Source organism: Alosa alosa, chromosome 14, assembly GCF_017589495.1.
Source record: "Alosa alosa isolate M-15738 ecotype Scorff River chromosome 14, AALO_Geno_1.1, whole genome shotgun sequence".
NCBI classification, from domain to species: Eukaryota; Metazoa; Chordata; class Actinopteri; order Clupeiformes; family Clupeidae; genus Alosa; species Alosa alosa.
Window position 1 is genome coordinate 15,037,702 of NC_063202.1, and position 19,500 is coordinate 15,057,201.

The window sequence follows — 19,500 nt, forward strand, 5'->3', positions numbered from 1 at the left end:
TATTAGGAAAATATATAATGCACTTTAAAAAACTTAAGACTTGAACCCTCACCCAAATCAGAGCTTGTGGGTGAGGATTGATTCTTAGATAGGAAGAATGTTCCTTTTATTATTTATTATTTCGGTCAGTCCTGTAGTTTGGAGTGGGCTCTCCAAATACTATTTAATGAACGGAAAGACCTGTCTGATGAGACTAATAGACACAAATAGAGGTGTTCAAAAGCATTTATTATTGGATGTCACACAAAAGAGCATCTCAGGATTCTCTTAAAACTATTTTTGTAATCAATTAACTTGGTGTATTGCACCATATATCATTTTTCAATAATGGACCATGAAAACACATTCAACTGAACATCATCCAGGGTCACATCTGTCACATACAGGCTGTGCTTGAGACATTTGGCCTTCCTGGGGTACATCTCCACAAAACCAATGGATACAACAAGACATATGTAACAGATGAATTCAAGTTGGACTTTTAGGGTTTACAAATCATATAACTGTGAGCAACAATGCTGCTTTACAATATCACATTTTCTAGGCTATGTGTAAGGCTATAACTAAACTGTATTTTATTACATAGCAAGAACTTCCATAAAGTGCATTTTCTTTTATTGCTGATGAAAAAAATATGGAATGCCTTTGCTAGAAAGAAAAAAAAAAACTCAATATTGCCCATATTTGTTTCTGGCTTTGAGAATTAATCTACAGTAAAATTGGCAAAGCAGGGAGTTTTGACATTATCCACAAATTAAAACAGGTGTTAAAACATACTACGTATTTTATGATGTGCAAATCTTCTGGGTCCTAAGAACTTTAACCGTTATCCTTCAACAGAGCAACTATCCCATATAAGAATGAACCCTTTGGTTTAAATAGGTATGGTTGACAGTAATGTGTTCAAGGCTTCAATTTTCAACAGATAATTTCTGAATTCAGATGAAAGTTGTGAAGTTTGATTGGCCAATATATCCGCATTTTTCTGCATTTCAGTGTGGTAGTATAGTAGTAGTAGTAGTTCAGGAGTATAGTAGCGGTAATCAGAAATTAGACCTACTTTGGAATTATCTGGAGTGATTTAAAAGAGCTATTGACGAATAGCTTTGATAATACGACGATCGGTTCAAAAGCTAGTGTCTCTCACAAATGCCCATCATGCACCTTGATTTCTTTTGGGTTTGACCTTAGGGCTATATGACAGAAAGCCAGGAGATTTTTTCTGTCAGTGATCAGAGTTCTACCGTGAGGGAGTTGGTTGGTTGGTTTCAATAAAACTCTGTAACAGTAAAGTGCATTATTAACATGAGTCAATTACACACCTCAGTTTAATTGATGAAAATACTGACAAACCAAGACATGAATTCATTGGGGTGAAGTGACCAACTGAGGTGGTGGTGGTGGGGGGGGGGGCTTACACAGAGTTTTTAAATTTCACACATTTTTAGAAGTCCTCTAATGTGTAAATATATATGATTCATGATTGTTTAAAAAAATACTGCAAAAGAAGTTAAAATAATATTATTCCATTAAATATGCTGTCATACAACAGCACATAACATACAAAAGCAGAATGAGGAATCATTTGAGCCACATACTTAAACATGGTGTGGTGGGATGACTTTAGCACTCCATCTCATGACTTGACGTCATCAGTTCCTCATGGTGGACAACAGAGCTCACTCACTCACTCACTCACTCACAATTCAGTCATTTATCTGTCTTTTCTGGAGCCCAAGGTAATCTGAGCAGCACAAATGGACACCATAGTCCAGAGCTTGAGCTGTCCGGAAGCCCTTCCCCGCGTCGCTCCTACATAATCTCACAGAGGCAGCTTCCTGACACTCCAAGCTGGGCTTGGAGGGGAAAACGTGTGGCACCTCATCCTTCGGTATTGAGGGCTTTAGAGTCAAGACCAGGATAGGACTGTCCTCTTGTCTAACTGAGCTTGGTAGGGCTTTTTAAGTCCATGCTTCCTACTTGCGTTTGGCAGCCACTAAACTTGTGTGGAGCTGAGGAGGAAGGTTCTCTTTGCATTGTATCTGTCTCTGCCTGGATGCATCATGTGTAGTTGGGGGGTGGAATGTCCTTTCCATGTTCTTCTCCCTGTGAAGCACTTTAGTTGTAAATGTGCTATACAAATAAATCTTACTTATTTACTTATTTACTAATGACAGTAGCAGTGTGGTCACTCGTCAGACTATTGCTCCCTTAACATCTTTCACTGCGGGCAGAGTAAGCAGACAGAGTGAGCGGGCATCCAAAGAGGACTCTAGCCGGAGAGATCAGGCATGAGCACAGGCGTTGCTACGCTACAGACAGCTCACAGGCACACGATAATGCTAACGCTAACGCTCGCTACATTGCTGCCAACCAATAAAGCACGGTCGCTCAGGCGTCTGGAGTCCACCTAAAATGGCACTTTCCTACGGAAAAAACAACGTAAAGCCGATCGTCTTCACACGGTTACATCCGTTTAAGACGTTAGGGTCAACTGCACACCCTTACGCCTCCTCAAACGTTCTATTAGTATGAAAAAAAAAGAACAACAACAGAAGATTGCGCATTTCCTAATCAGCTCAGTCATGGGAGCTCAATGTAACAGGCAAATACAAAGAGTTGGGTTGGAAGTGAAGTCCATCTCACAGTGTCAATGAGGAAAGGAAATGCTCATTTCTAGGGAAACGCCCCAAAGTTTCGGACATAATATAAAGTTCATGACAGGGAACAAATCTCATAATGGCCATGGCCTTGGCCAGATGGGAAGGGAAGTGTTGGCTGATTTCTATGTGCTTTGGCTCCTCTGCACCCCGGGGATAACAGGACTGGGGGATCCTGGGAAATCCTTCCCATAATTCCACAGGAGCACCCCGACGGTCCCTTAGGACATGTGGGCCTGGGCCTGCTGGGTCCTCCTCTCCTCCAGGCAGCAGCACACCCACATGGACACCACCTCCATGTTCCCGTCGTCGTAGAGCTGGACGAAGGCATGGTCCTGTGGAGGGACAAACACGTGAGTGACAGAGAGAGAGAGAGGTGGGGGGTCAGTTATGGTCAGGAAGAGACAGAGAGAGAGAGATGTGTGTGTGTGTGTGTGTGTGGGGGGGCAGTTATGGTCATGAAGAGACAGAGAGAGGTGTGGGGGCAGTTATGGTCAGGCAGACAGAGAGAGAGAAAGGTGCGGGGTTCAGGACTCAGGAATGGACAGAGAGAAAGAGAGAAATGGAAAGAAAGAAAGAAAGAAAGAAAGAGAACGAGCAAACGAGAGATGGAAAGAAAGAAAGAGAGAGCACGAGTGAGCAAGTGAGAGAGAGAGAGAGGGAAAGAAAGAACTAGCGAGTGAGAGAGAGAGAGAAAGAGGATGAGGTACATAGTAGAGGAAAGGGAGCTCACAAGAGTCACCTAAAACCAGCCAAGACAAGAGCAGCTGGATTAGGTTTAGCAGTGAAAGGACTAGCCATCAAACCCTCTAGTGTCTGCAGGGACGTGACAGTACTGCCACCTCCACAGAGCCACAGAGGTCACAGCAGGGACAAAGTGGATTGTATATGTGTGTGAAACTGTGTATTTGTGTGTGTGTGTGTTTTTTAGGCCTGTGATGGGCAGATACATTAATTCAACATCAAAGCGTGGGATTCAGACCAACACTGACACATCATGTTTTTAAATGAACTTGTCACCTTATTTTAGGTGATAAAGGGTCTTTTGTACTGGTTGCAACAGAAAAGCAAATTGGTCAAAGCCACCATCAGGGATGGGAAGAACACACACACACACACTGTCCTTTATTACAACTCTACAGGTGTGCTGCACATCGGGTTTAATCCCAATAATCATTTTCAAATGAAGACAACATCTCCCACAAGAACTAGAATCAAGATTAATGTCTAGGCGTGTGTGTGTGTGTGTGTGTGTGTGTGTGTGTGTGTGTGTGTGGGGGGCAGTTATGGTCAGGCAGACAGAGAGAGAGAGGTGGGGGTCAGTTATGGTCAGGAAGAGACAGAGAGAGAGAGGTGGGGGTCAGTTATGGTCAGGAAGAGACAGAGAGAGAGAGAGATGTGTGTGTGTGTGTGGGGGGGAGAGAGAGAGAGGTGGGGGGTCAGTTATGGTCAGGAAGAGACAGAGAGAGAGAGATGTGTGTGTGTGTGTGTGTGGGGGGGGGCAGTTATGGTCATGAAGAGACAGAGAGAGGTGTGGGGGGCAGTTATGGTCAGGCAGACAGAGAGAGAGAAAGGTGCGGGGTTCAGGACTCAGGAATGGACAGAGAGAAAGAGAGAAATGGAAAGAAAGAAAGAAAGAAAGAGAACGAGCAAACGAGAGATGGAAAGAAAGAAAGAGAGAGCACGAGTGAGCAAGTGAGAGAGAGAGAGAGGGAAAGAAAGAACTAGCGAGTGAGAGAGAGAGAGAAAGAGGATGAGGTACATAGTAGAGGAAAGGGAGCTCACAAGAGTCACCCAAGCCAGCCAAGACAAGAGCAGCTGGATTAGGTTTAGCAGTGAAAGGACTAGCCATCAAACCCTCTAGTGTCTGCAGGGCAGCTGACAGTACTGCCACCTCCACAGAGCCACAGAGGTCACAGCAGGGACAAAGTGGAGTGTATATGTGTGTGAAACTGTGTATTTGTGTGTGTGTGTGTTTTAGGCCTGTGATGGGCAGATACATTAATTTCCAACATCAAGCGTAGGATTCAGACCAACACTGACACATCATGTTTTTAAATGAACTTGTCACCCCTTATTTCGGTGATAAAGGGTCTTTTGTACTGGTTGCAACAGAAAAGCAAATTGGTCAAAACGCCACCATCAGGGGGATGGGAAGAACACACACACACACACACACACACACTGTCACAACCTTATTACAGCTCTACAGGTGTGCTGCACACGGGGTCCACCGCAATAATCATTTCAAATGAAGACAACATCTCCACAAGAACTAGAATCAAGATTAATGTCTAGACGTGTGTGTGTGTGTGTGTGTGTGTGTGTGTGTGTGTGTGTGTGCAATTGTCTGTGTACACACACACACACAATTATTGTCATAAATACAGTCAATGTCACTTTGATAAACCCAATTAGAGAATAGTATTAGCCATTTCTGCTGGATGAAAAAAAAAAAGATAAAACAGAGTGGCAAGGCCAGTGTCTGCTGTGAGGTGCAGAGGGAGAGTGAGAGCTGATGTGTCTGCTGGAGTGTGTGGGGGGTGAGCACGTCCTGGACACAAAGGCACGCCACGCCACTCAGGCCCTGACGGCCGCGGGTCCCGGGGACAGGCGGCGCCGGCGCCATCAATCCTGGTGTCCTTCTAATGGGCAGCGCCGCTTTGGATACACTGAGGTTAATTACGCTCATATCAGTGGGAGCATGCGGCCGCTCCTGGGCCTCACACGGACTAGGGCACCCATCTCATCCATCACCCGGAGGGGGGTTGGAGCGAGGGAGGGAGGGGGGGAGAGAGAGAAAGAGGGAGGGAGTGGAGAGAAGGCAGGGAGAGAGAGAGGAGAGGGAGGGGGAGAGAGAGAGGAGAGGGAGAGGGGAGAGAGAGAGAGAAGGCGAGAAGGGAGGGAAAGAGAGGGAGGTTGGGGGAGAGAGAGAGAGATGGAAAGATGGAGGAAGGGAGAGAGAGGAGAGCCAGTGGGGGCCCAGATGAATGTCTTTAATATCCAGCAGTGAGCCGTGGCTGGACTGTGCTGCCCTTAACCCTAACAGACTGGCCACGTCTCTGCCCCAACCCTGATGAATCCTGATCCTGACCGGGAGACAGGGCTTCCTGCCATTTAATTCAGCTAAGCTCACTCTAATACACACACAGGACACTGCCAGTGTCCATTACATACACACCGCTCCATACTGCTAGCCCACTTTGTCTACAACTAAAACACGTACGTACACACACACACACACACACACACACACACACACACACAAACAAACACACACATACATCAGTTTCAAATACACACACACACACACACACACAGACAAACTCTCTCTATCTCACTCAGGCGCACACACACACACACTGGCCTGACTGGACTGTTGCGATTGGCTGTGGTGCTCCTGGTGGTGATGGACAGGGTCAGGAGCTCCAGCTGGACAGTTGTGCCACTGTCCTGCCAGCCGCGAGGTCACACTTGGGCACCCCCCACAACAGCCCTCATCTGGGCAACCTACAGCCCCCCCACCACCACCACTCCAACATACAGCCTCTCCCCCAGCCCAGGAAGAGATAGAGCAACATGAAGCCAAAGCCATTAATTAAAACACCTGCTGCTGGAATGGAAACGCCATTCAGCTGGAGAGAGAGAACAACACAAATAAATACTTCTTAGTTATTAGCTCATTATCTGCCTCCTGCTTACCTCGTGTAGAGGAGGGGGAGAGAGAGAAAAAGAGAGAGAGAGTGTTGAGCAAGCAGACACATAAAGAGAGGAGAGGAGAGAGAACAGGGGAAAAACTCATTTTAAAGTGTGGCTACATTAATCACAGCACCATATCAAAGTGTGATAATCACCTGAATACTCTATTAAAATAAAACTGCCAACCCAGGGGAAATTTCACCTTACTCTTTAATTGTTTTGAGTCTTTTGATAGGCTTTTTAATCTAAGATTAATTTATGCAATTTTAAATAACTCTACATATGATTAATAAGCTTGAAAATTAAAAGGAGTCTAAAGCAATTATAACAAGTGGTTGGTCATCACCTCATTAGGTGGTGTTGGGGAAACGCAGCTGAGGAATGTGTGTGTGTGTGTGTGTGCGCGCGCGCATGTGCAGGGGATGGCTGAAATTAGACAGGAACGCAAGAGACAGAAAGGCAGGAAGGTGGCGAGGTCAGTGCAATAACTGGGTCTTTGCAGATTTGCATACTAATGAGATGATCCCTGTGGAAACAGTAGCATTGGTAATTCAATCCTGTGTGACTGTGTGTGTGTGTGTGTGACTGTGTGTGTGTGTGACTGTGTGTGTAACATTTACATCCATGCCCATATATGCTGATCTTTCTATTCAGTGTCCAGCCCAGAAGCAACACTCGTCCACTGGATTACAGGGGAGTATATTTCAGGCCAGAGCCTGTGCAAGTCAACCCTCAGAGTTCAGATGTGTGCGGCTGTCGGCGGTCAGTTCAAATACCCCCTAAAGAGCTCCAGCCTTTGTGGTGTGAAACAGTGCACTTGTCCAGAGCCTCTCGGATGGGGAGGGGACAGGCGGAGAGGGGCGGAGAGGAGAGGAGAGGAAAGGGGGATGAGAAGAGACGAGAAGAGAAGAGAGTGTTTCATGTGTGGGGTGATGCTGCACTGGAGGGGAGACGGCCAAAAATACCACAAAGTCATCTTCCTGAAAGATAACCCACTGCATACTGCCAGACGTGCTCTCACACACACACACACACACACACACACACACACACACACACACACACACATTCAAAAAGACATAGATCTTGTTTTAAGTACAACAAGACTGAAATTTAAGTCCAAGTAAAATATCTGCATGAACTGTGGATCTTTCAAATAAAAAAGTATGTATGGAGATGCGTTTAGGGGTTTGGAGGGTTCTTGACAGAATTGGGGGCGCGCTTTGCGTGTGTGTGTGTGTGTGTGTGTGTGTGTGTGTGTGTATGTGAGCACTCCAGCGTTAGGACACTGGTCTCTTTTGTCCTGGGGAGGGGTGGTTGTGTGTGTGTGTGTGTGTGTGTGTGTGTGTGTGTGTGTGTGTGTGTCTGTGCGCGTCCCAGCTGGGCATGGGGTCTGCTGGGAGGAGAAGGACAAAGGTGCTAAAAGGCTGTGTGACAATGAAGTCCTCCTCAGGGGATGGCAGTGGAGTGGGGGCCGGCTGCTCACACACATGCACACACACACACGTCAATCAACCAACAATCACTCACACACACAAACACACACACACACACACACACACGCCAATCAACCAACAATCACACACTCACTTTCATATACAAACGGCCATGATACAAACATCCACAAAGATTGTCTCTGTCTCCACACTTACAAAATGGCATGCCGTCTTTCAAATATTATGCAACCACATGCACAGTTTCACATCAGCACACAACTACAAATAGTTTCATATCTATAATTACACACTATAAACACTTTAAAAATCAGAAGGTGGGCAGGATTTGCCCCTTCTTACTGCCCCATTGTCAGTGTGTGTGTTTGTGTGTGTGTGTGTGTGTGTGTATTTTGGTCAAATTCACTAAATCAAACGTGGGCCTTCACATGATGGCATCATTAACCCAAATCCCTGGCCAACACTCCACAGACAAGCTGATAGAGTAGTTTGCCTAAGTACATTAACTGAGAAAACTCATACACACACACGCACGCATACACACACACACACGCACACACAAAAACACACCAGCACACACAAGTACACACAAACACACATACAGTGCCCATGTCCTTATAGACAAACACACACCAGGCTTCATGGCCATAGTCTGATGTGATGCATTGCTCTGTCGTCTTGGACAAGTAGAGGGACACACTTTGGTGGGTCTGCCACCGCCTCGGAGACATTAGCAGAGCCACGCTCAATTAAGCCTGAGCCGATCCTCTCCTGCACGATACCTCGCCGTTAATGATCACCCGTCATGGACCTGCACCGCCTCTGGAGCGCTGCGCCCTCACCACACACACACACACACACACACACATATCACTACACACGCACACATAAACACACATTATGCACACTGGTTCCAACACACACACACACACACACACATATTACTACACACGCACACATAAACACACATTATGCACACTGGTTCCAACACACACACACACACACACACACACACACACACAGTAGAGACACACACAGAAGAGAGAGAACACCTACAGTAATCTAGGGACCTGCAGTTAAGAAAGGACAGATAAAAATGGTGGCAGTGCTGACAATAATGTGCTGGCATCCCCATGGTGTGGTGGCACCACCTGAAGACAGCCCATGCCATCCACAACACCACACCATCAACCACCTGCCAAAGTGACAAGGGAGGAGAGACAGCCACGTCGAAATCACCTCAATGCCTGGCTTGTCTTTCAGACTGCTATACGTATAGTGTGTGTGACGCCGAAGAGACAATAACTATTAGTGGAGCCAGGGCGCTGCTTGAAACTCCTGCTGTGGTGATGGCATTACCATACAGATCAAATGTGTTGCGGAGTGTTAATATGTATGCAGAGGGGGCGGCGGGTGGCGGCGGCGGCGGCGGCGCACAGACAATCAGACGCAGCCACCGAGGCAGGGAGGCGCACAGTTCCGCTGCACTGACCTCATCTCACGCTCATCAGGCCCGCGGCCCCGGCACCAGCCGCCAGGCAAGCGGGCCTGCCACGGGATCCGCAAAACACACACACACACACACACACAGGCACTCAGCTACACACACATGCATACACATCACATACACACACACACAGATAGGCATTCAGCGACACACATGCATACACATCACATACACACACACACAGATAGGCTCTCATGACTCATGACAGACTAGTGTATGCATGAGACACAGGCATGTGTGCATGAAAGAAATCCTCTTTCATTTCATGAAGGTATCACACCGTGCGTCAACATGAACATCGGGCTGCATTATACCCATGAAGGTATCACACCGTGCGTCAACATGAACATCGGCTGCATTATACCCATGAAGGTATCACACCGTGCGTCAACATGAACATCGGCTGCATTATACCCATGAAGGTATCACACCGTGCGTCAACATGAACATCGGCTGCATTATACCCATGAAGGTATCACACCGTGCGTCAACATGAACATCGGCTGCATTATACCCATGAAGGTATCACACCGTGCGTCAACATGAACATCGGCTGCATTATACCCATGAAGGTATCACACCGTGCGTCAACATGAACATCGGCTGCATTTTACCCATGCACACCGCAACATGAACATATTACCCATGAAGGTATCACACCGCGTCAACATGAACATCGGCTGCATTATACCCATGAAGGTATCACACCGTGCGTCAACATGAACATCGGCTGCATTATACCCATGAAGGTATCACACCGTGCGTCAACATGAACATCGGCTGCATTATACCCATGAAGGTATCACACCGTGCGTCAACATGAACATCGGCTGCATTATACCCATGAAGGTATCACACCGTGCGTCAACATGAACATCGGCTGCATTATACCCATGAAGGTCAACATGAACACACCCATGAAGGTATCACACCGTGCGTCAACATGAACATCGGCTGCATTATACCCATGAAGGTATCACACCGTGCGTCAACATGAACATCGGCTGCATTATACCCATGAAGGTATCACACCGTGCGTCAACATGAACATCGGCTGGCTCAGGTCTCACTCTCTCCTTCCCTTTCCATCCCAACAATCTCTTTGCAATTCCTTTCACATCCCTTATCCACCTTATCCCATCTTGGCACAGCTGATCTTTTGACTGTGACTTAGAACAACAGCGGGGTGACCATAACTGACGAGGTCTGGATGTCCTCTATGTAAGTGTATTGATGGGGTCAAGATGAACCGTCTCTGGTTCAGTGTACTGAAGAAGTCTAGATCTGGGTCCAGTGTGTGCAAGTGCTCAAATGGGGTCTGGACGTCCTGCGTGTGTTAGTGTGTCCTGCTTTAAGCCATCAGTGAGGAGCTGACCCTGAGTTGCAGTGCACCATGAGTCTGTCTCTATGGGAATGTAGAGGACAGAACATGGCTGTCTCTATGGAGAGGTGGAGGACAGAACATGGCCGTCTCTATGGAGATGTGGAGGACAGAACATGGCTGTCTCTATGGAAAGGTGGAGGACAGAACATGGCTGTCTCTATGGAAAGGTGGAGGACAGAACATGGCTGTCTCTATGGAGATGTGGAGGACAGAACATGGCTGTCTCTATGGAAAGGTGGAGGACAGAACATGGCTGTCTCTATGGAGAGGTAGAGGAGAGAACATGGCCGTCTCAGTGGGGGCGGAGGGGAGGAGAGAACATGGCCGTCTCAGTGTTCTCACTCCACTCTCAGTGGACTTGGCGGCTCCATCCGGTGCCCACGGGCCGGCCAGCACTGTGCCAACAGCTTTTAAAGCCGTGAAGTGCAAATTGACTGTGACCACGGGTCACACACACAGATCTGAGATTTCCATCAGATTCACACATGGGGAGCAACAGAGTGGGGGAGCTGGGGGGGGGGTGGGATGAAGAGAGCAGCCCGAGTCAGCTTTTAACTCATCTTATGCGGAGTTCAGTTTGTTCTCTCTTAATGGCAAACCGAAATGGACAAAAAGAACACAGCCCACCCCAAACCCTCAGCCTTACATATCTCTTTTACAAGAGTCCACTTGGCGTGAAACTCTGGAAGCCATTTTTCTTCTTCACTATATAGAAATGAGTATTAACTTGATGGAAATTGTCAACTGGTATGGCCCGTCTGCTGTAACCTTGTATGCACTGGACAGATTTGACCTTGACCTATAACCCCATCCCCTTAAGTAGCTGATCATGCAGGCCTAGTGTTAATGATGAGCAACTTGAATTTTGGTCAGAACCCTTGGAAATGCGCCGGAGACATTACGTAAATGGTGTGCTTCAGCAATGTTTAATGCAGTACCCCAGGCAACCTTGACCTTCATCCCTGTGACCCTGAGAACCAAATCAGTACATCCAATCCTTACAGTGAGTAAGCATGTCAGGTTTGATAAAGATCCTTCAATCTGCTTGGGAAATATCACACAAAGACTATGGATGCCATACAAACATTACGGATACCACACAAACACTGCACAGCCAGAAAGCAGCATGCCTCACGTCCATAGTGGGCGTAGATGTGACACTAATGGCCCAGATGACTCAGTACGCTACAGGCCCTTGATTAACTAGAAAAGTTCTCATGGATAAAACCCAACTTCTCAGCCCCGTCGCCCCTGACACAGTACGCAGTGCTCAGAAAGACTCAGAGGCACTTCAGTAGTTACGGAGGGCTCTGGGCCACCATTTCAAGTAATTAATTTCTAAAATAACTGATTAGCTACTTCTCCTTGTTCATGTCACCCCTGTGAGCGAGAGCTTGTGGCAGCGACAGATTTTACAAGACAGAAAAAAAAAAAGAAAATGAATGTGGCCGATTTTCTACAGCAATTATAACAAGAAGCTAAATGGTGGGAAGTTCAATTCCCTTAATCACCTCTGAGTGAGAGAAGTTACAGTTAAATCTGTGATCGTAAGCTGACTACTGTTGACAGACAAATAGGGAGTTGTTGTCACTCATAGGGTTCACATGTCTGAAATGATTCAGTATAAATGTTGGAGTCCACTATGTGGACATCAGTGTTCCTATGTGTAAATATCCTCAGCCGATTCCCAATCCACTGACGAGGTAAGGCACACTCACCATTAAATTGTTTGGTGGCGGGCGCTCTTTGGGAAGCTTCTTCATACTGTGGAGACACAATTATAAACTGCAAGTTAACACAACTCAGCTTCAATTCAGATCCCGTCCAATTAATTTACACTTCAGAGAACATTCAAAGGAGAGGACTACAAAGGGGCCTCAAAAGATTTTTTTAGTACAAAAAAGGCAGTTTATGGAAGGGGGGCGACCTTGACTTGCCAGTATAGCACGAGAGTAAAAAGTCTTCACGTGTGGGGACATTTTAATCTCTGAATATCCTTGGTGTTCAGCATTTCCTTCTTGTCTCGTCCCCTCTGGAGATGAATTAAGCAGATTTAAATGGGTGGGCTGGGCCTTATTGTCCGCTCTGTCCGTGGCGAGGCTGGTATTGTCCGCTCTGATGGAACACTGACCTTCAGACGTGATTTTCCTTGAAAATATTTTGAAGTTGGGAAGCGTTGCGACTGAAATTGCAAGCTGAGGCCCCATGCGAGACTGTTTGTCTGATGATGAGACCAGACTAAGAGCCCTATTGGTCTATCTGAATTGATGCGATGCTGGCAATTGATAGCCTACCTAAACAAAACTGCTGTTAATATCACAGCATGTCGGCAGCCTCGTCGACATCTTCATCACTCTCATTGCTTTGACCACCATCACGGAGACACATGTTGAGGGCCAGAGAGCCGCAAAGAAAGCGTTGGCTAATTATCAGAGCAGGTGTAAGTAAGATGGGTTCTCCTTGGCACAGGTGACCTGGGCTAGGGCGAATCAGTCACAGCGACCTAGATAAGGGATGTGAGGGATTAGTGCTGGCCAGGCGAAGGCGGGGGGTGAGGTGAGCAGCGTTTGGAGGTGCGGGCTTGGTGGCGTGATGAATGGCGCGTGCCGAGGCCCTGGCTAATAATAGGCACCGAGGGGGGTGACGGGAGGCGGGTGCGGTGGCGAGGCTGGCTTCTCCTCGCGCACCAGGTGACCTGTTTGTGTAAATACAAACAGAGGCTGAGCAAACAACAGCTGCTCCATGCCAACCAAACACATCTGGCTGTTGCCATGGAACCTACAGGTCCAGTGGGGGTGTTTATGAGTGTGCGTGTGTGTATGTGTTTGTGTGTGTTGGGGGGGGGGGTGGGTTAACAGTACTTCAGTGTTTGCAAAGGGGATTTGACTCTAGTCATGGTTCACAGAGGGCTTTGGCAAGTTTGTTTAAATCAATGTGTGTGTGTGTGTTTGGAGTGTAGGTCAGAAGACCAGGGATAATGTAAATATTTTCCTCTGCATCCGGCTCTGCAGAGGGATCATAATAATACTAATAAAAAGCCCACACCAATCAGAGTCCAATTATGTGTGCGGAGCCCCGGCGGGCTAATGTGCCGTCCCGTCCTTGCTAAAGAGACTCGCGGCCGCCCATTACCTCTCCGTGCCATTAGTCCAGCCGCGGCGCCGTGCAGCGCCGACACCACCCCACCGGCAGCTCTGGCGCCGGACGCTTTTAAACAACCTCCAGTCTCAGCGACAGTGTTAATGAGATCCACCAGCAAACAGGTGCATGCTCAGTCCCATGCCCTCTGATTGTGTGTGTGTGTGTGTGTGTGTGTGTGTGTGTGTGGGGATGGGTTGGCTCCTCTCTTGTGACAATGAGCAATGAGGTGAACATTTGTGACAATGAGGGGGAAAAGAAAGGCTCTTTCTTGAGGATGTTTGAAGTAGACAACGTTGTCTAGATTCATTCAAATGTCTACTGAGGACTCAGGTGTGCCTCAAGACGTGGCCTTCATTAGCAATACACAGCAAAATAATAATGATGGCGCCAATGGAAGAAAAAAACAGCCTTCAGAACGCCGGGCCCACTTGTTTGATCGGTTCAGTGAGATTTACAACAGGGGACATGTGGAGACATTACCATTGTGTTATGAAGTGGATGAACTTCTCACTGAAATGCCCCATTGGAAGCACAGGAGGGTCCTGGAAGACAGAAATAACAACAATACAAGACATTAACCAGGCAGACATGGTGAACCAGAGAGAGGGAAATAAGGAGAGGACGAGAACAGTTTCACTTTTCTAAATTAGCTTAATGGAAACAACAATAACCATCATTACATTACATTACATTACATTTGGCTGACGCTTTTTAACCAAAGCGACTAACAACATGGTAAACAGTAAGTTTTAGAACAATTCTCACAATTTTAGGACAGTTTAAAAAAAACATTAGAGTACAGTAAGAATAAGTGCGCCGGTGAGTGCTGTTTTAGCAGTTACTGTCCAGTTTAAAATGGCTGGTGAGTGCTAGGATCAGTAAGACTTGTTGTAAGTGTTGCTATGGAGAGTAGATGTTCTCTAAAGAGCTGGGTCTTCAGGAGTTTTTGAAAGTGGAAAGGATGTCCCTGCCCTTGTAGGAATCCGGCAGTGTGTTCCACCAACGAGGAACAACAGATGAGAAAAGTTTGGATTGGCTTGAGCTGCACTGGTAGAGCTAGACGCCGTTCGTCAGAGGAGCGCAGCGGTCTGGAGGTAGTGTAAGTCTGTATGAGGCATTCAAATGGGTGGGAGCAGAACCGAGACTACTTTGTAGGCAAGCCGTTAGAGACTTGAATTTGATGCGGGCCGCCATAGGTAGCCAGTGTAGCTGGATGAGCAGCGGGTAACATGTGCCCTTTGGGTTGGTTGTACCACCATGTCGCCGCGTTCTGGATCATCTGAAGTGGTTTCACTGCGCAGGCTGGGAGACCTGTCAGGAGGGCATTGCAGTAGTCGAGTCGTGAGATGATACTTCAAGGGCCCTATCTTGGCGATCAGAAACAGATGATCAGAGGCGCAAAGGTTAAGGGCGCGTCCAGTCCACGTCGGGCACGTTGTTCAAAAGGGTTGTTCTTCTGTTTCTTAATCAGTCATGGGTGTATTTTGGGCATAACATCCTTTAAACCAGTAAGAGTGACATCTGTCATTTCAGCAAGCAGCAAGCAGTGCAACTTCAAACAGCGCATCGGTATTTTGATAGTCAGCGGCACATTTGAAGGAATGTGAGATGTCCGTGTATGGAACAGAGGGATGGATTCCACTAAACCTTAATTCTGATGTTTGCATGTGAGATGTCCGTGTATGGAACAGAGGGATGGATTCCACTAAACCTTAATTCTGATGTTTGCATGTGAGATGTCCGTGTATGGAACAGAGGGATTCCACTAAACCTTAATTCTGATGTTTGCATGTGAGATGTCCGTGTATGGAACAGAGGGATTCCACTAAACCTTTCTTTCCTAAAACCTGTTTGTGACTATAGCCTACATGCATCTGCACACTTGCCTATTATTATACATATAAGTTAAATTAACACATTAACACTTATTATAAGTGAAATTAACTTCACTGTGGACTCATAGTCAACAACAAAACAGTTCTACACAGTTATTTACATTTACTATTGACTGATAAGGGGTTACCATCGAAAACATAGCCTGAAAAAAACAACACTTACCCCAATAATATTCGAATGACTGAATACAAATCCTAATGATATTTATCCTGCAGAGGAGTTGTTTGGGACTGGTTGCTAAGGGCTGCTTACATCTCGTATCTCTTGGTCAGTGGCGTAATGATTTTTAGAGGGTGTGAGATAGCGATTTTTGGATCATGCGCCAGACCACACCTTGTCGTTAATTGCTACACTCCTGGGCGCAAGGTTAAATAAAAGTGGAGTGCATGGCAAAATTCATCCCTTTACTGAGTGTAAGATAAAAATAAACCTTGCGTCGCGCTTACCGCCAGGTGTAAGATAAGGCCCCAAGTCTGTTATATACTCTCTCTACAACAATGACTACAACAATGACATGCATCAGTCATCTATCTTTTATCACAGTGGAGGGGTAAATCTAATTAGTCCAGACTGTCCTTAAAAAAAATGTCTACAGAGAACATTTGACCTTGTTGGCAAAGTCTGCCCATGTGTGTGAGGACATAAGACTCTTTCTGGGAACACCTGAACCCACTCTTTGTATTAGGTGAGCAGGGAGCCTGATGCCATGAGGTGAGGGAGAGGGAGCGGGCAGGGCTTACTGTTGCTACGTGAGGACAAAGACAGAGAAGACACACTGGCACCGCTGGCCAGCAGGTACGGGAATGGGACAGAGACAGAAAGACAGACTTACATACAGATAGACAGGCAGACATCAAAATAGGGGATACAGATGAGCATGTCTACAGCAGAATGGCTATGCCGACCAAACAATTCAGATAACAGTAGGAATAAGTCAGAAAGATCCACAGCATCATCCACAGATCACTCTGTCTTGTGCATTAATTAAATCCATGTGGGGTTTGTGCTCAGGATCTTGCTTATGGTATTGAATAAGTAAATAGAGTTTACATAGTTCTTAAATTAGCTGTAATTAGACTTTGCACTTTGCCCAGCATTTAAAAGAGGGCCCTGAGTGTGTGTGTGAGTGTGTGTGTGTGTGTGTGTGTGTATGTGTGTGTGTGTGTGTGTGTGTGCGTGCGTGCGTGCCTGCTTTTCAGGGGCTGTGAGCCGTGACGTGTTGAACAACTGCGCATGAGAGGGCCAGGACACACACCCCAAACCCCGCCCTCTCTTAATCACCCCAGAGGGAGGGACTCCGACCAATCAACAGGTCCGCCTCTCCATCTCCATGTCATCAACCCCGCCCTCACCTCACAATAAACAAGCACACACTAATGAACATGCCACCGTCAGCTCTATGGGACGTATGGAACAAATCACCCTATGCAGCTCTATGGTAAATACGTAACAAATCACTCTACGGTAAATACGGAACAAATCACCCTACGCAACTCTATGGTAAATACAGAACAAATCACCCTACGCAACTCTATGGGAAATACAGAACAAATCACCCTACGCAACTCTATGGTACATACAGAGACATTAGTGACCAAACCACCAGGTCTATGGTACATGAGGAAACACACTTGATTAAACCAACCTAAGGAGGTCTATGGTGGACCAGTGCAGCTCATATCATCTTTAAGAGAAAATAAAGCAAAAAGCCGTTTGGCAATTGGGGGGCCCAGTCAGGCGTGATGAGGCCAGGAAGGCGTACGGCTCAATTTCTACACAGCAGGCAGACGTAATGAAATCAAGCTCCTGAAGCCGGTCTCTACCACCATCTAATTAAAGCCAACAATACACAGACTCAGGCTGATGGCAAAAATAACAAGAGTTGGGAGGGGGTGGGGACACTTAACAACAGCCTGAACCCTTCACTTGCTCCCATTTGCCACATAAATACCTTAAGGCAGCTTCCTCTTCTCTCTCTCGTGTGCAGTCAGCTCTGCACGCCCCCTCCCCTCCTCCAGTTCCCTTGCCCATCCAGCTCTGCCCTCCATGAAGCATGATCCATGCACCTATTTAAATCAACAACACAGGCCCCACTGCTGCATACATCTATTTAAATCAACAACACAAGCCCCACCGCTACATACACCTAATCTGGCTGCATGTCCAGTGGGCCCTGGCTGCTCAAATGAATGATATTCCATTATATCAGCCAACCCTGCAGCACTGTGAAAGGCCTGAGCGTGTGTGTGTGTGTGTGTGTCAGCCGTGGTTGGAGAGAGAACACAAACTGTACAATTTGCTTGCAACCAGGTCACATAACAGGCACACATGCATGCATTCATTACAACACCAGAGCAATCGGTGGAAAAGTGTGTGTGTGTGTGTGTGTGTGTGTGTGTGTGTGGTGAGGGTGGAGAGCTTTGCTTTGATGTATCCTGAGCAAGAGCCATGTTGCAGCCCATGATGAAAGCGCAGTAGCATTATGCGTGTGGGGCGGTCATTACCAGACACTACAGGCCCCCCACACAAACCCAGGGCCCACGCCCGCGTTCTCCCTCTTCCTTGTGCCCAAACAATACGAGCAGTAAATATACATGTAATTGCCAGCCACCAATTATCAGGCAAAATGAGATCCGTAATTACAGCGGTGGAAATGAAGGAGCAGGGCTTATTAGTGTGTGTCTGTTCCTCAACAAGTACACACACACAAACACAGAGCAGGGACAGAGAGAAGAGAGGAGAGGAGAGAGGGAGGAGTGGAAAAGAGAGGAGAGGAAAAGAGAAGGGAGGAGAGGAGTGGAAAGGAGAGGAGAGAGGGAGGAGAGAAGAGAAGGAGAGAAGAAGAGGACAGAGGGAGGTTAAGAGAGAAGAGGAGAGAGTAAGGACAGGAAAGAGGAGAGGAAAGACAGTATAGTATAAGTATAAGTATATATACTCTTTTGATCCCGTGAGGGAAATTTGGTCTCTGCATTTATCCCAATCCGTGAATTAGTGAAACACACTCAGCACACAGTGAACACACAGTGAGGTGAAGCACACACAAATCCCGGCGCAGTGAGCTGCCTGCAGCAACAGCGGCGCTCGGGGAGCAGTGAGGGGTTAGGTGCCTTGCTCAAGGGCACTTCAGCCGTGCCTACTGGTCGGGGCTCGAACCGGCAACCCTCCGGTTTGGAAGTCCGAAGCGCTAACCAGTAGGCCACGGCTGCCCCAAAGGCAGGAGAGAGAGAGAGAGAGAGAGAGAGAGAGAGAGAGAGAGAGAGAAAAGAAAGGCGAGAAGGAGGGAGAGGAGAGAAGAGGGAGGACAGGGAGGAGAAGAGAAGAGAATAGAGAAAGAGAGAGGAGCAAAGGAGGAGAGGAAAGGAGAGGGAGAAAAGAGGGGAGAGGAGAGGGGATGAGTAGAGAGGAAAGGGAAATGCAGAGAACTAAAGACGTTGAAAAGGGAGACAGGGAGGCACACACACAGACACACAGAAACTATCAAGGTAGCAGAGGACAAAGACAGAACCAGTTGTGTGGCCCTCACCTGTGTATGCCTATCTGTGTGTGTGTCCCTGAATATACACACAGTCACACACACCTCTTCATTCGTCACTTCACCCTGGTGACCGCTATGCCAACTGTTTATTTATCCCTGCAGTCCCATGGCAACCCCTTCCCCTCACACCAATATTAATGGCGGCTTCAGTAATAATAATAATAAAAAAAGACCTCAGCCGACCGCATGCAGCAACATTCAAATGTCACAAGAACATCTGTCAC

The 19,500-nt window shown here is 47.1% G+C and overlaps 1 protein-coding gene across 2 annotated transcripts in view; it reads right to left on the reverse strand.

Moving 5' to 3' along the window:
* Window positions 1-207: 207 nt before the first annotated feature.
* The window catches only part of map2k5 (mitogen-activated protein kinase kinase 5), a 53,139-nt gene continuing 33,846 nt past the window's right edge, over window positions 208-19,500 (reverse strand). For both annotated transcript variants that reach the window (XM_048262701.1, XM_048262700.1), the window contains 3 exons: window positions 14,326-14,387; window positions 12,423-12,468; window positions 208-2,995 (listed from right to left, as the gene is read on the reverse strand). In XM_048262701.1, coding sequence (XP_048118658.1) covers window positions 2,882-2,995; window positions 12,423-12,468; window positions 14,326-14,387 — 222 coding nt within the window. In that variant the 3' untranslated portion in view covers window positions 208-2,881. The remainder of the gene's footprint in view (window positions 2,996-12,422; window positions 12,469-14,325; window positions 14,388-19,500) is intronic.